The 15,152-nt window shown below is 42.2% G+C and overlaps 1 protein-coding gene across 3 annotated transcripts in view; it reads left to right on the plus strand.

Annotated features, from left to right (window-relative positions):
• Positions 1-4,555: 4,555 nt before the first annotated feature.
• The window catches only part of SLIT2 (slit guidance ligand 2), a 406,423-nt gene continuing 395,826 nt past the window's right edge, over positions 4,556-15,152 (plus strand). For 2 of the 3 annotated variants that reach the window (XM_005207790.5, XM_005207792.5), the window contains exons 1-3: positions 4,556-6,629; positions 9,304-9,375; positions 10,508-10,579. In XM_005207790.5, the coding sequence (XP_005207847.1) occupies positions 6,451-6,629; positions 9,304-9,375; positions 10,508-10,579 (323 nt within the window). In that variant the 5' untranslated portion in view covers positions 4,556-6,450. The remainder of the gene's footprint in view (positions 6,630-9,303; positions 9,376-10,507; positions 10,580-15,152) is intronic. The other variant, NM_001191516.2, reaches the window with a different exon arrangement.

Genomic DNA, 15,152 nt, shown 5'->3' on the forward strand with positions numbered 1-15,152 from the left:
CTCAGCACTAGGAGTTATTTGATCATTATAATAGTTAGTAGAAATATCAAAGCTATTCTAACAATACAAAATATTTTAGAAATGTTCACTGCTGAGTAGTGGTAGTAATGATGAAAATCATTATACTGCCCTTTATTTAATAAGCACCTAGCTCAATGCTGGGTATTATGCTGTTAGTTTGACTGATACCATCTTATCTTCATAGTAATCATGAAAAGTAGGCATTCTTATTCCCATACATATATGCAATATTAAACTGGGGGAAAAAAAAAACCCTTATGAAATGAATTTTGTACCTGGCTGAGACATAACAATTAGAGCAGCCTGCTGAGATGCAAGCTCTTTCCATTTCTCAAGGCCATTTCTTTGGAAAATGAGCCTAAATTCTTGTTACCTCTGTGGGGCTGTCCAAGAAAACATTTTGGTGCCCCCTAGAGGTGATCAGGAATGTACACTTGTCAAATGCCAAGGAATGAGACACTGAAGCCAAATCAGCAGGTGCTACCTATCATTCATTGCTGCCTGCTTTTCCAAACTTTGGTGGCCCAGATGCAGCCATGGAGAAGCTCTAGAGACTAGTGATTCTCCAGCTTCAGTGAGTATCAAAACCACTTGAAGGCTTGTTAGAACTCAGGTTTATGGTATCTACCCCCAGAGTTTCTGACTCTACCCTGAGGTGGGGCCTAAAACTGTGTATTTCTAACTATTAATATAATCCTTGGTGTTTCTGATGCTGTTGGTCCAGAGACCACACTCTGAAAACCACTGCCCTAGATAATCATCTCAGAGTTTAAACTAGCTCCAAAAGCTGGTCCAGTTTTAGTAACTAGGCACTGATAACTATGGATCCTAGTTCTCCCCTCCAAACAGATGATGCAAACAGATTTAGCAGAGATGTGAACATCTCCTGGATGAGGGTGACAGCTTCTGATGAACTATAGATTCCTTGATCCCTGGAAATTCTAGAACTCTTTAGGTTGGGTATAGGAGAACCAGTTGAGATATGAGTTCAGGGAACTCAGTTCTCGTTTCATCTGCGCCAGGTAATCAGACCTGGCTGAAGACCAACGTCCTGAACACAAATAAAATAGCAACCATTTAGAATTATACTGTGGTTTTTAACTCTTATCAAATAGCTTGGAACATAGGAGGCATGAAACAAATTTTAATTCTTAATTTCCATGCTGTTAAATTTAAATATTTACATTTCTAATACAAAAATATTATGAGAAAAAATATGTAATTTACCTGAACACAATATGCAAAAATGGAAAACAGTACCACTAAAGTAGTTAAATCCACAGAATTATTTTGTGTCATGAATTAAATCAATGCTATTGCTGTTATCTAACTCTGTTTTTACTCATGTTTACCTATTTTGCATCAATTCTGCTTTATTACTCCTTTCCCCCATATATCCCAATTTCACAGAATTTTTTTCCATAGAAAATGTAAATTGAGAGAATGTTTTCTTATTTTTGTTTTTGTTTCTTGTCTTTTTTTTTTTTTTTTTACTGTATGAGTGTTTAAGTGTATAAATTGTTTTTTAAATCATGCTAGCAACTGGGTTTGTTTTTTTTTTTTTTTCAAGGTAATAGGGGACTTGAATGTTGACTTTAGTGGATTGCTGTTGTTCAGTCGCTGAGCCATGTCTGACTCTTTGTGACCCCATTGACTGAAGCACACCAGGCTTCTCTGTCCTTCAGTATCTCCTGAAGTTTGCTTAAACTCATGTCCACTGAGTCGCGAATGCGATCTAACCATCTCATCCTCTGCCACCCTGTCTCCTTTTGCCTTCAATCTTTCCAATGAGTTTCTTGTTGTGCCAGGTGGCCAAAGTATTGGAACTTCCGCTTCAGCATTAGTCCTTCCAATGAATATTCACGGTTGATTTCCTTTAGGATTGACTGATCTGATCTCCTTGCAGTCCAAGGGACTTTCAAGAGTCTTCTCCAGCACCACGATTTGAAAGCATCAGTTCTTCAGCACTCAGCCTTCTTTATGGTCCAACTTTCATATCTGTACATGACTACTGGAAAAACCACAGCTTTGACTATATGCACTTTTGTTGGCAAAATGGTCTTTGCTTTTTGATATGCTGCCTAGGTTTGTCATAACTTTCTTTCCAAGGAGCCAGTGTCTTTTACTTTCATGGCTGCAGTCACTAACTGCAGTGATTTTGGAGCCCAAGAAAAGAAAATCTGTCACTGCTTCTGTTTAAACAAGGTCAGGCTTTATGGCGACCTCATATGATAACAAGAGGCACCACAGAAGGCTTTCTTCAGGATAGGTGTAACAGAGTCAAAGAGAAGTTCAGAATTCAATTGGGAGCAATGTAGTCTAGAAAGAATGAAGACCTAGAGTTAACAATACTAAAGCAAGTGAGGCCTCCAAAAATGTCCTGAAATAATACTAATATTTTTTTGAATGATAAATCTGGTTACTCATGTATAAGTTGCCCTTTTCCCTGAAAAAGTTGACGACACAAAAAAATTAATGTGCCGTATCTCTCAGGAATTCCTTGTAGTCTTTTTTTCCTTGATGAAATCCACTGGATGTATCTTTTTATTCAAATTTGCATCAAATTAAAAAATATATTTCTGTAAGTATGTTGCTGTAAGTGGTATTTTTGGTTCTTTTCTTGGTTTTACACAGAATGGAAAGTGAGCCAGGGAAAGAATCAAACTTGAACTCGTATCTATGACTTGTATTGTGCAATGATATAAATAACATTACTTGTGAATATTTGGAATGCAAGATACATTTTTGCGATTAAAATACAGAGCCCTGATTCTGTGTGGCGGATGAAAGTGAACATAAATACTCATATCTTGTTGCTGACAGGGTATTAAAGTTGTGGAATTAAGTAAACTAGTGTGGTAGTAAACATATTTCAACCATATAATTTACTAGTACAGACTAAAGAAAATTCCCTGGGGGTCTTGTGGGGGGAGGCACAGAACAGTCCTTCATCAATGATACATACTTATTCTTTATCTCATTTTCCTTGCAGAAAATAATATGACCATGGTTTCTACTTCTTCCTTCTTAAGGAAGTTACATAACAGACCTTTATGCTAAAATCTAGAAGGACAAATGAGTTAATGAATGTTAAATGCTTTTGAAGTACTTAAATGAACAGATGAATATAAATTTGTGGCATTAAAATGAGCAATCCAGGGTTCCAATTCAGTTATCTAATGGGTCCCCTGTCTTTGGACATGCCTCAAAATGGCTTCAAGTTTTTCAGGGCAAGCAAAATGACACAGGTAGAGGTAGCTATTTTGCAAAGATATTTTGGAAAACCTAAGTAGGAGAAAAGCTACTGTGTATACTGGAGGAATTTCAAGTTAAGGATACTCTTGTGTTAAAGAAATTGATGAATTTTCAGGGGACCTCCTGTGTGTCGTGTATACTGTTAGATGAAGGAAATAGAAAAATGAATTGGATGGGTCCTCTCGCATTCAAGGGTGTGAGATTGGCATTAGACAGGGGGCTTGCACAAATTCCTGTGTAAGCGGTCTAGGGTGGACTGGGACCAGGAAGAAGGAGGTGAGTTATTTTAAATTCAAGCGAAATTGTCGACTCATTCAGATGTCATTTCAAACCAATGGTGACAGTTTTTGCTTAGGGCGGCGGAGGGGCGGAGTGGGAAGCGGGAGAGTGGTAGCAGTTGCCAGACACACATCACACTAAAAAGACAAGACGAAACAAGGAAATTCTCTTCCAAAACAGTGGGGAAAAAATATCCAGAACTCCCTGAAATAAAGAAAGCCTTCTGGTTACAACGTGCGTTGCTAGGGATTTATTTTTCCCCCTCCTTTCCTAAGAGAGTAAAATCGCACAGATATATTGAAGCTCTTGGAGTTTTGTGAGCGAAGTGTGTACTCAAGACGTCAACTGAGCACGGTGTTAAGTGCGTGACTACAAAGAAAGGGTTAAACGGAAGGGGGTGGGTCGGAGATGGGGAAGGCTGGCGAAAAGGTTCACAAGCACCATTTTCCAACTTACAAAAACTTTGAACTTTTAAGCACCCAAAAATAAACATGTGTGTGTCTGTGAGCTCAGGCAGATTTATTTCGTTTTTTTTTTTTTTTTTTAATCATAATGTCTCTGTTTCTCTCTCAGTGCTTTAAACACTGAGCAGTCCCCCCTAGGATCGCGTGGCAAAAGCTGCAGCAAGGAATCGGCTGCGCTGTTTACGAGCAGCGTTCAAAGCAGCTCTCTTGTCCTCCACCCACTACCAACGACCGTCTTCGAGCCTGGGTTACCTCTGGGGCCCTAGAGCTCGGATCGGGGGAAACCTCCTTCCACCGCCAAACTTTGCTGGGGCGTGAGAGCGAGGGCGCGAGCCGGAGTGCGCGGGAACGCGCCGCCCGCCGCCGCCTCCGCCCGGCGCTGGCAACCCTGGCCTCACCTCTGCCCGGCGAGGTGCAGGAGACCCGGGCTCAGCCAGTGGGCGGCGCCGGACCGCGCGGGGCGGGGCCGAGGAGGTGGGGGTGGGGGGGGGTGGGGGCTCCGCCGGATATATAAAGCCGGCCCCGGCTTAACTTCTGGCTTGGGGTTATTTATTTGGGGAGTACGCGGACGGCGGAGGCTGGTGGCGGCGGCGGCTGCTGCTGCTGCCGCAGACGGTGGTTAAAAAAGGCGGCAGGGAGCGGCGGCGAGTGATGGGAGCGCCGTGGCTCCCGGGCGCAGGCGGGATCTGCCGAGCTTTCCGGGCAAGGCGGGAGCGCTGAGGAGAAAGGGGAGCGTCCGGGGGCCCGCGGCCAGCTCCAGAAGCGCGGGCCGGGTTTTTGTTCGGCTGCACTGAGCGCCAGGCAGCCCGAGCCAACAACTCCAGTTACAACAACAATCCACCTTCCCGCAGCCGAGCTAGACAAGGGCTGCTGCGTCCGTCCTATTGTTTAGACACTTGCCAGGAGCTCGGGAGTCAACAGAGCCACCGAGTCCCCGCTCCCTACCGCCGCCTTCCCTCTTCCCCACTTTCCTGCCCCAAGAAAGGGGCGCGAAAAGCCACCTGGAGAAGGGAAGGTGCTGGAAGCAGACGGGCTGCTCTGGACTGCGGCCGCCAAGTCAGGTGCAGCGCCCGGATTCTGGCGGCGTCGCGACGTCGGCGGGAGGACTCCCACCGTAGCTGTGGGGACTGGATTCAAAACCTGGGAAAAGTTCCTGCACTTTGAGAAGAAGGGCCCACTTGTGGGCGGCTGTCGGGGGGAGACCGAGGGGCTGCGCCCCGCCCCCGCTCCAGGAGGCTGCTCTTGTTTCTTCCACCTTTGCCATCAGGTGTCTGCTGCGGAGCCGCGGCGTATCCGGGAGACGCGAGGGGCTGACACACGCACGCACACAGGACTGCAGTTCAGCTGCCTCTTGGGGTCTCCTCGGATTAGCAGATCCCACCGACCCAACTGCCATCTCTCTGCCTTCCGGAACACCCCGGGAGGACCTGGGAGGCGGACACCTCCAGCTTGGCCTTTCCACACTCTTTCTGGCCGGCTTGCCAGCCATTCCCTACTCAGTCTTAGCAGGAGCTCTCATCCTCAACTTGGCCTTTTGGATTTCCTCTGCCGTGGTTGTGACTAGTGGATGTTCTTGCCTGCTGTGGCGGTGCGATTGCCCTTTTGTCTTTTCTGCTTGACCTCGGGGAAGGCCCTCGTGCGGAGCGTCTCCAAGGACGCCGGGCGGGAGGCGGAATTGCCCATACATCCTTTAGCGAAGTGCATGTGACGGGGACCGGCTGGGGCTGCGGAGGAGCTGCAGGCCAGGGGGGGAGGCCGCGTGAGTGAGTCACGCCAGGAGCCCCGCAGCGCGGTTCCGCGCCCCCCCCCCCCCGCCCCGTCTGCGCGCCAGCCCTGTGCGCCCCCGCGCGCCATGTCCAGTCGTCCAGTGTGCTTCGCTCCCGGCCCGCGGGGCTCCTGCGCCTTGTAGTTTCGGAGAGCCCACTTTGATCGAGGCCACCGTTCCTACTGAGCCTCCTCCTTCTGTCTTATACAGTCCCCACTGGAATTGGATTTGCAGAGGGGATCGGTGGAATCGGATCACCTCAGTTCCACGCACAACTGGCCCCTGCATCTTCACGATCTTCATCAGCCGTTGCAAGCTTCAGGTCTCTTACAGCCAAGTTGATATTTGCCAGACAGCCGACGCGCGATCCGCTCCCCGCTGCTCTGTAGCCTTGGCCAGGCCAATTGATCTTCTGGACCTAAAGTTGCCCAAGGAGCGTCTGCCCTGCAGGAGAAGGGCGAGGGGAGCTGAGAGGCGTGTACCTGTGTCAGCTCTACTGCCTTGAATATTACTGTTACTTCTGTATTATTTTGTGCACGTTATCTGGACACTCTGGGTGGCTAGCCTCGAGCTAGGCACTGGGCCTCAGGCACCGCGCGGTTGGAGCAGAGGAACGAGCTAAAGAGAAACCCCTGGGGCCGGCGAGCTAGGAGGCGGCGGGGGAAGATGCACGGCGTCGGCTGGCAGACGCTGTCCCTGTCTCTGGGGTTAGTGCTGGCGATCCTGAACGAGGTGGCGCCGCAAGCGTGTCCGGCGCAGTGCTCCTGCTCCGGGAGCACAGTGGACTGTCACGGGCTGGCGTTGCGCAGTGTGCCCAGGAATATCCCCCGCAACACCGAGAGATTGTGAGTATGGGCTCATTCTCCCCCTTGGCCCTCCCTCCCATCGGGGTCGCGCAGCCCCTGTATCTAGACTGGAGGGACCCCGAGGCACAGGGACTTGTGCCTGGGGCAGCCCCCACTAGCTTTCCTCAACGCGCATCCTAGGCTTGAACTCTCTGGGAGGGCGCTGCCCAAGGAGGGGCGGGCCCGCTGACTACTGCGCTTGGTCCCTTCCTGCCGCTCTCGTCCCGCCACTCGCTGCCCTTTGCGGGCTGGTTCTCTGAGGCTGGGGAGGCGGGGAGATGAAGGAAGAGGACTAGAGTATGCCCGGGGCAAGGGAGACGCGACTTTGTTCCTTGGACTCCGTAAACTGAGTCACCTTGCGGTTGGAAACTCTCGCGGGTCGGTTCTGGGCTCAGTTCCGGCTCTTGTCACCGCGGGGTGGCGCGAGGAGAGGGGTTGAGGGGAAGGGGGTACTCAAATGAGAGAAACCTCTGCTCCCGGGCTTTGTGTCTCCCTCCTGGGGATGGAGGGAGAGGAGATGGGGTGTGGGGAGGCTGATCCCGCCCGGGGGCACTTCCACAGGCCACGGAAGGAAGGATGCCCCAGGATAGCGGCCCCGTGCAGCCCCCAGCTACTCTTCCCCCGCCTGCCACTTCCCGGGGGAGGAGGCGGCGGCGGAGAGCCCCAAGGGACGTGTCGGAGCAGGGAGACTTCCAGAGGCAAGACCGCGCGTCCCATCGACTAAGCGAAGTTGGGGCTGGCTGTCCAAACGAGGACTGGTCAAGGCGGGTCTGTCCGCTTTGGTAACCCCGCGGCCCTCGGCTGCCCCCTCCGGCCCTTCCTGCTGAGCCCCAGTGCCCCCTTTCCACCTTTCTGGCAGTTTCTGCGTCTCTGCGCGTGTCAGCAGCTCCCTTTCCTTCCTCTCCTTTCTTCGCGCTCTGCTGCCCGCAGACATCCCCGCCTCCCTGTCTCTGCGATCCCCTAATGAAGAAGTAATAGCAGAGCGGGTGATGACGGCCCACGCGCTGCTTGTGGGGCGCTTTCCGAGTTCAGGGAAGTGAAGCGTGGAGGCCTTTCTCTTTGTGAACGTCGAGGCAGCTGCCCCGGCGTCCGGGGCGCGCTTCCGTCGCTGTTGCGCGTGGGCCGGGCGGGGCAAGGAGGACCTGGGCGACGCTCCCAGGCTGCGCTCCCCGGGCCTCTGCGCCCGAGGCTGTGAGGGTGGAGGGCCGCGGAGGGGACCCGCTTGGACTCGCACGCCTCCACCCGCGCGGCTCCCAGCGCTTCGAGTCGATTTTATCCAACCCATTTCCCTCTCTCTCAGTTTAAAGTCGAGCCACTTCTTTCCCTTGCAAATGGCTCCCCCATCCCGAGCCTCACTGAGTCGACCCCTACTCGGTTTCTTCCCTCCTTCCCAGGCCCGCAGCGCTGGGCACGTTGCGGCCCTAGCGAAGGTGTCTTGTCAAAAATGTGATTTACCAAGTTTGCGTGGGATGGGGGCTTTAGGACTCAGGTTATGTCAGGTAGTTCGAAAAGGGAACAAACAATTCGATGGTGCTTTACTCAGCACGGAAAATGGTTTGGGGAGAAGGCAATGCAAAACTTTCGTCTTAGAGCTTGTCATTTCATGCTATTCAGAATGGTTTAAAGTTTAACCACTGATACGTCTTATTCAACAAAAGGGGAATGCATTTGGGGAAAAAATAAATATAGCAACTGAGTTTTAGGTACTTGAAAAAAATTTAGCCTTATGAAGGATTTATAAAGAATTTTCCGAAAATAGTTTACTCAGTGGCGGCTTATAAAATTATATTATTGACAACATAAGCACATTAAATATAGACCCCCAAACATGCTGTTTTAAAGTCAAGGTAAGGTTTACTTCCCTGAAGGGGAGAACGTTCAAACCGCAGCAAAGCCTGGTTTTACTTGAAATGATTGAAACCAGGGCAAGTTTAGATCTTGACCTAAGATGCCAGAAAAGGGGGTTGTGACTCTCAAGGAAACTGTGGTGCTGAAATCTGGACCAAAATGTCAGGGTCTGAATACTATTTCCATTATTGCCCTTGCTGGTAGTTTTCACTTTACAGTTCGCAGCGGGGGTTCCTGAACTGCAAATGAAGAGTTTAGTTTTCATACAAACATAGAATTGTTGGAAGGTAACTGCCTATAAATGCCAGTCTTTGAAGTGCAGTTCTTTTGATGACATTTTAACTTTATTCTTTGCCTTAGGAAGGTTAGCCACGGTGCCACCTAAGGATAGGGGTCTGAATTTTTTAAATTTCTCCCTGAATAATATTAGAAAATTGTTCATTTAACTTCCTGAAGGAAACTTTTTGGGAGTGTTCATAACAATTATAGTAAAAAGCAGAGTATCTGTGAAATGAATATACACCTCCTTATAAAAACAAAAATGAAAAGCACTCCCATACAGACACAAAAGAGAACTCTTGATAACAGAATCACTTCATTTTCTTGTCATATGCCGGTAAGCATAGACTGTGTAAACTTGTTAAGAATCATTTAAAAAATTTTCTTTCACAGATGACTTCCTTCTCCTTCCCTCTCTTTTACTTTGCAAACTAATAATTGGAACTGATCTTTTATCTCACAGTTCTTATTCAGTGTATATTTTTCTTTAACTAGATAGTGATAGAAATTAAATGGAATTTTCATTTTCTTACTTGTTTTCTCTTAGGGATTTGAATGGAAATAACATCACAAGGATTACCAAGACAGATTTTGCTGGTCTTCGACACCTAAGAGTTCTGTAAGTATGTTCGTCTGTGTTTTGGAGAATTATCATGTTTTTTAAGGTTGTGGATTTTGAATCATTACTGATCTCAGGTTTAAAATCTGTCTCAATGACAGAAACATAAAATTTTACCAGGCCTTGGTTTCCTTTCTGTTTATCAGTATACTACAATTTTTAATAAAAATGTAGACTTTTATTAAAGTTTAGGTGCAGGCCATAAAATAGTATTATGGAAATGACCTCAAATATTTGCTGTAACAACCCTAAGTGCTTATGCATATAAAAATGTAGCATAATTGCTTTCACAATATGAGTAATGTGAGACATTTGATATACTTTTAGGATTTGAGATTAACTAGAAAGAATTTAAGTGGGTCTGCATTTTATTATTGTTAATATAAAAATGTTCAGACTTTTCTAGCAATCAACACATATAAATATTTTCTAACATTAAAATAAAACAATCCAGGTTTTTGCAGAGTTCTTCCCACTAAAATATTTTGAATTGGTAATATTTTGAATTGTCTCTTGTATCTAATAACTTTGCAGCTTTTATAAAATTGTTGCAATGTGATTACTTCTTTGGGTGTTGTGAGTGAACCATCATTTGAGATTCAGTGTAATGTAAAACTTTTTTCTTACAAATTTTTAATTAAATTTAAATTTAATATTTATATTGCAGTGAACATATTCTTTTGATCATTGTGTGTTCTCTGTTTATTTTTAAAAGAAACATTTTGCCCTTGATGAATTCTTCCCATTTCTGACATATATCCATCAGTGAATTGAAGTCTATATATGATAAATTGTTGTATGTTGATTCTTTCAGTTAAGAACTCACTTGAAAACTAGCCATGAAAATTGTAGTATCAGGGGTTACTCCTCAAGATATACTATAGTTTAAGGTTCAGGATTCTGACTAAATTTTGTGAGAAACTGAATTAGTATTTTTTATGAAAGTTTTGTGATGAGGATACTATTATCCCTCCCTGACTCTTTTCATATATATCATTGTTAGATTTTGTATTGAATCTCAAACCAGAGCAGTATTTAATTTTGTAAATGGACAAGTTTTCAGTTGCTGAATTGAAACTTTTTCAGATAATGAGTGCTAACATTAAGACCCCTGTTATACTTTGCATTTCAGTCAGCTTATGGAGAATAAGATTACCACCATTGAAAGAGGAGCATTCCAGGATCTTAAAGAACTGGAGAGACTGTGAGTATTTTCAATTCCAAATTTATGACGACGTAACTATATTTTTAATAATACTTGCATTTCCAGGACCATGTCTTTAATTTCATGTCTTAGTCTGTAAATTTACAAAAACAAGAGGTTGAATTAGTGATTTTTAAACTAATTTAAAATTAGAAATTATAAATAGTACTAATTTGTGATAAAGTTCAAAAACAGACTTACTTTCCTGACACATTTACTTCCTTGGTAACCATTGCTTTGGTACTTAGAGATGTACGTTTTTTCTTATTGTTGATCTAGTTTGTTTTATTTGCTTATGGGAGGAAAGGTGGTGGTTTTATTTGCATTAATGGGGCATTATAAAACAAAGTTTTGCTGATAATTATTTTAGTTCCCATGATGTTGCTATGTGTGTCATTAATGGCATTGGAAGAAATATTTAAAGTTCTTAATGTTATAAAGATTTGCTTTCTGATATTTAACACTTGTGGTGAATATTTATTTCATTATTTTATATTAGCTTTCTAAATATTCTTTTTGCTGGAAAAAGCATTTAAGGATAAATGGAAGTAAGAATTACTTTATCACAGCATGTCATATAACATTAATTGTTGTTTTTCCAAGAAGATCAAATGTGGACTTCAGAATTTAAAATGTATTTTTTTTTTAATTTCAGGCACAAAGTCTTATGGATTGATATATATTACTTGAGAATCATTATTATTTTAGGCCTATGTGTATATGTACAAAAGACAGAAGCCTCTGTCTGAAATAATTAAGATAAAATACACAATTTGTTACTTGAAATATGAATTATATATCTCCATATGTCTTGATAATTCAAGTTTAGTAGCTTTGCATTTCTAAGGCCAAATAATGGCTCTATTAAAAGTACCAACAATTATTTTAATAAGTTCTCTTGTCTGTTTTAAGAGGCACTGTAGGTAAAAATAAAAATTTTATTTAAAATAGTGAGAGATGAAGTTCATTTTGGGTATAGCACATACTGATTCACTGGGCCCTAGTACAAAAGTTAATTCAGTATAATTGTAAGTAAAAAAATGACTTGTCAACTTCTAAGTTATTTGTAAATAGAAGCTACACTTATAACTTAAAGTTAAATACAGATATATCTAATTTATTTATAAAAATTTTCTCCATGAACAATATTACAATAAAGGGATATATTTGTGGAACTCAAAATAAATGTAAAGTCACTACTTAAAGCTAGTTTTGGGAAGGAAATAAAGATAAGGTAAACATTTGGTTACTTTTATAACAAAGTTCATAAGTTCATAATCTATCTCAGTATATACAAATACTCTGAAAATATTTATTCTTTGATCTCTTTTGTGACTACCTCACTACTAGTGAGTACTTGACAAATTTATTTTTAATTCATCCATTGAAACTAAGCATTAATATAATTTAAATGTTTGTTAAGATGAAGAGATAATTTAAAATTATCATTTAAACATTAATAGTTTTTTCATCAATAACATATTTATTCATGTATATGTGTGTGTGTTTAGGATTTATATATACATGTGAGATATATATGTCTGTATATTTATGTTTTTTTTTCTTGAACAACTTTGACCTTGAAGGATTCTCAGTGGCTTTTCATGAAGTCTCTATTTGGTTTATTTTGTAATTTTAAGTGTTTTCAGAAACACTGAAACAAAACAAACTTTTTCATTATTTTTCAAGCCACTTTGGAGTATCGTTTGAACTTTCATTTTGAAAAAGTTAACTTTTCCTAAAATTTATTAACCAGATACCTTATGATCTGAAATTCAATTAAAGTTGTAAGTAGGTGCTATTTTTTGACTTTGACTTCCCCTGGGAGTGTCACTTCATCTTACAACAATTTTCTGTTCTATGAAGATGCAGCAAGATGTTTCAGAGTGGGAGGAGGGTTTGTAATTTTGAATGAAAACTAATATATATGCAGGACTTCTTTAAATCACCCCAGCTGTTGGCTGAGAGCAAATATTTCATATTTGTGAGGAAAAGCTGAGAAAATTCCTTTTGTTTACAACTGCCAAGTCCATCTGATGGAAACACATTGTTATCTGACAGCCAATTCATCTCCTTGGGACTCTGGAATTTAAAACCATTTCTTAGGAACACTTTTCAAATATTTATTTTTTTTTTAAATACATTAAATGGCAAACAGTTTTGCTAAAGAATGCATTCACGTTATTGTGAAGTAAACTTTTATATTTTGTTCAGTATATTAATTAAAAAATAAAATTTTAAAAAGCTACCCAAAGAGTTCTATAATCAAATTACTATGGCATTATAATGATATAATTATGGCATACATTTTTATTGTAGTAGGTGATGTCATTAACATTGCACAGATTGCTTCCCCTCCCAATAGTTGCAAGAGACAATGTAATAAATGGGAAGTAACCAGTGAATTAACTTTTAAATAATTATATCTCATGTGAATTTATATGTTTTTGGCACCTTGAATCTGAAGTTTAAATTCAAATTCCAAATTATGAAAAGGTCTATAAATGCAAGTTTATGTTGTAAATGCCATTTACACTACATATGTATATATAGCAACTTAACTTTCATTCTTTGTGTAAAGAACAAAAATAAAAACATTAACATTATTTGTGTGCAATTTATGGTTTTAAGTTTGTTTTTCCATTTTAAAATGATAAAATCAAAACAATTCCAAATGATATTTTGTGAATATTTCAAAATTCTAAGTTTTTTCTTTTTATTTTTTGTTGATAGAGTTTTAACTTGATCTAGAGAAAGAAGACATCTGAGAACAGAAGATAAGAGCAGTTCCTTTTAGAAATCCGACTTTTAATCTCTAAGAAACAGGGTCATTTTATCAGATTGAGTTTAATTTTAGTATAGGATAAAAAAATCATTATTGTTAAAACATTATAGGTACAAAATAAACACTTTTTTTTCCATTTCAAAGAATTGATGGAACTCAAGGTTATCAGTCAAAATACCAAGAACTAGATGGGAATTAAAATCATCTGTCTTTTCCTCTTTCCTTTTTTCCTTTCCTCTCTCACTGCCTCACTGCCTCTCACTCACTTCTTTGTATTGTATAGAAAACAACATCAGATGATACGATGATCAGACTGTGGTTATGAATCATCATAAAAAGAATAAGTTTTAATCACACCTACACACTATGAGCACACAGTACATCCACTTGTGACAGTTTCCTACGATGCCCCTTGACCTAACATGTGCCTGGCAGATTCCCGTGGGTGCTCTGTGTTGCCAGTAGTACTTGCTTATCTGGGATGAGAATGAAGCCGTGAGAATGTGCCTGATGTTGATTGCATTAACAGGTCTCATACTGCATTACAGGTCTCATATTGTTTAATCAAACGTTCAAATGAAAGCTGATATAGTTAAGTGACTAGATATTCAATGGAAGTTAATTTAGGGAAAACAGATAAGCTATAGTGAAGAATTGGAGCATTTAAGAATTAAACTTCATTATACTTAATAGATGGAGAAGGCAATGGCACCCCACTCCAGTACTCTTGCCTGGAAAATCCCATGGACAGAGGAGCCTGGTAGGCCGCAGTCCATGGGGTCGATAAGAGTGGGACAAGGCTCAGCGACTTCACTTTCACTTTTCACTTTCCTGCATTGGAGAAGGAAATGGCAACCCACTCCAGTGTTCTTGCCTGGAGAAGCCCAGGGACGGGGGAGCCTGGTGGGCTGCCATCTATGGGGTCGGTGGGCTGCCATCTATGGGGTCGCACAAGAGTCAGACACGATTGAAGCGACTTAGCATTAGCAGCAGCAGCATACTTAATAGAAGATACATGTGTATATCTGCAATAAAGTCTCCATACAAAATTGTTAATTCAAACTACTTCTTGGCTAGTGGGTAATGTGTTAGAAGGCTGAAAAAAATCACACTGGGACCCATGACTTTTCTCTGCAGGTGTAAAGTTCCATTATTCACTTATGTCTTACAGGATTATGCTGAAGTAATTAAAGTTCTATTTTATGGCATTTTAGAGAGACCCAGGCCATTTTGGGGCTTCCCAAGTGGCGCTAGTGGTAAAGAACCCATCTGTCAGTGCAGGAGACATGAGAGATTCAGATTTGATCCCTGAGTCGGAAAGATACCTGAAGGAGGGCGTGGCAAACCATTCCAGTATTCTTGCCTGGAGAAGCCCATGGACAGAGGAGCTTGGCAGACTATAGTCCATAGTGTTGCAAAGAGTCAGACATGACTGAAACGACTTAGCAGGCATGCATGCAGGCCACTCAATATTTCACTACTGTGAAACATCTGCTTTTATACGTTCCTTGACAACACAAATGGAAGAGTATGAGAAAGGTTTTGAAATTTTTTAAGTTTGTCCAAAAAAATGGTAGGGCATTTTGCCCTAAATGCAATAAACACTTATAATACAAAATAAAATTCATATATGCTTACATTACATTAGTGAGAACCAGTAGCATACCATCGAAAACCTTGGATATTAGGTCTTTCATTAACTTAATAATATCTTACACGCTTACAATAACGAAATTGCACAAGTGATAAAGCCAAAGGCTTGGGTTGTACTTTTGTTCCTATCAGTAA

This window comes from Bos taurus, chromosome 6 (genome assembly GCF_002263795.3).
Source record: "Bos taurus isolate L1 Dominette 01449 registration number 42190680 breed Hereford chromosome 6, ARS-UCD2.0, whole genome shotgun sequence".
In the NCBI taxonomy this organism is placed as follows: domain Eukaryota; kingdom Metazoa; phylum Chordata; class Mammalia; order Artiodactyla; family Bovidae; genus Bos; species Bos taurus.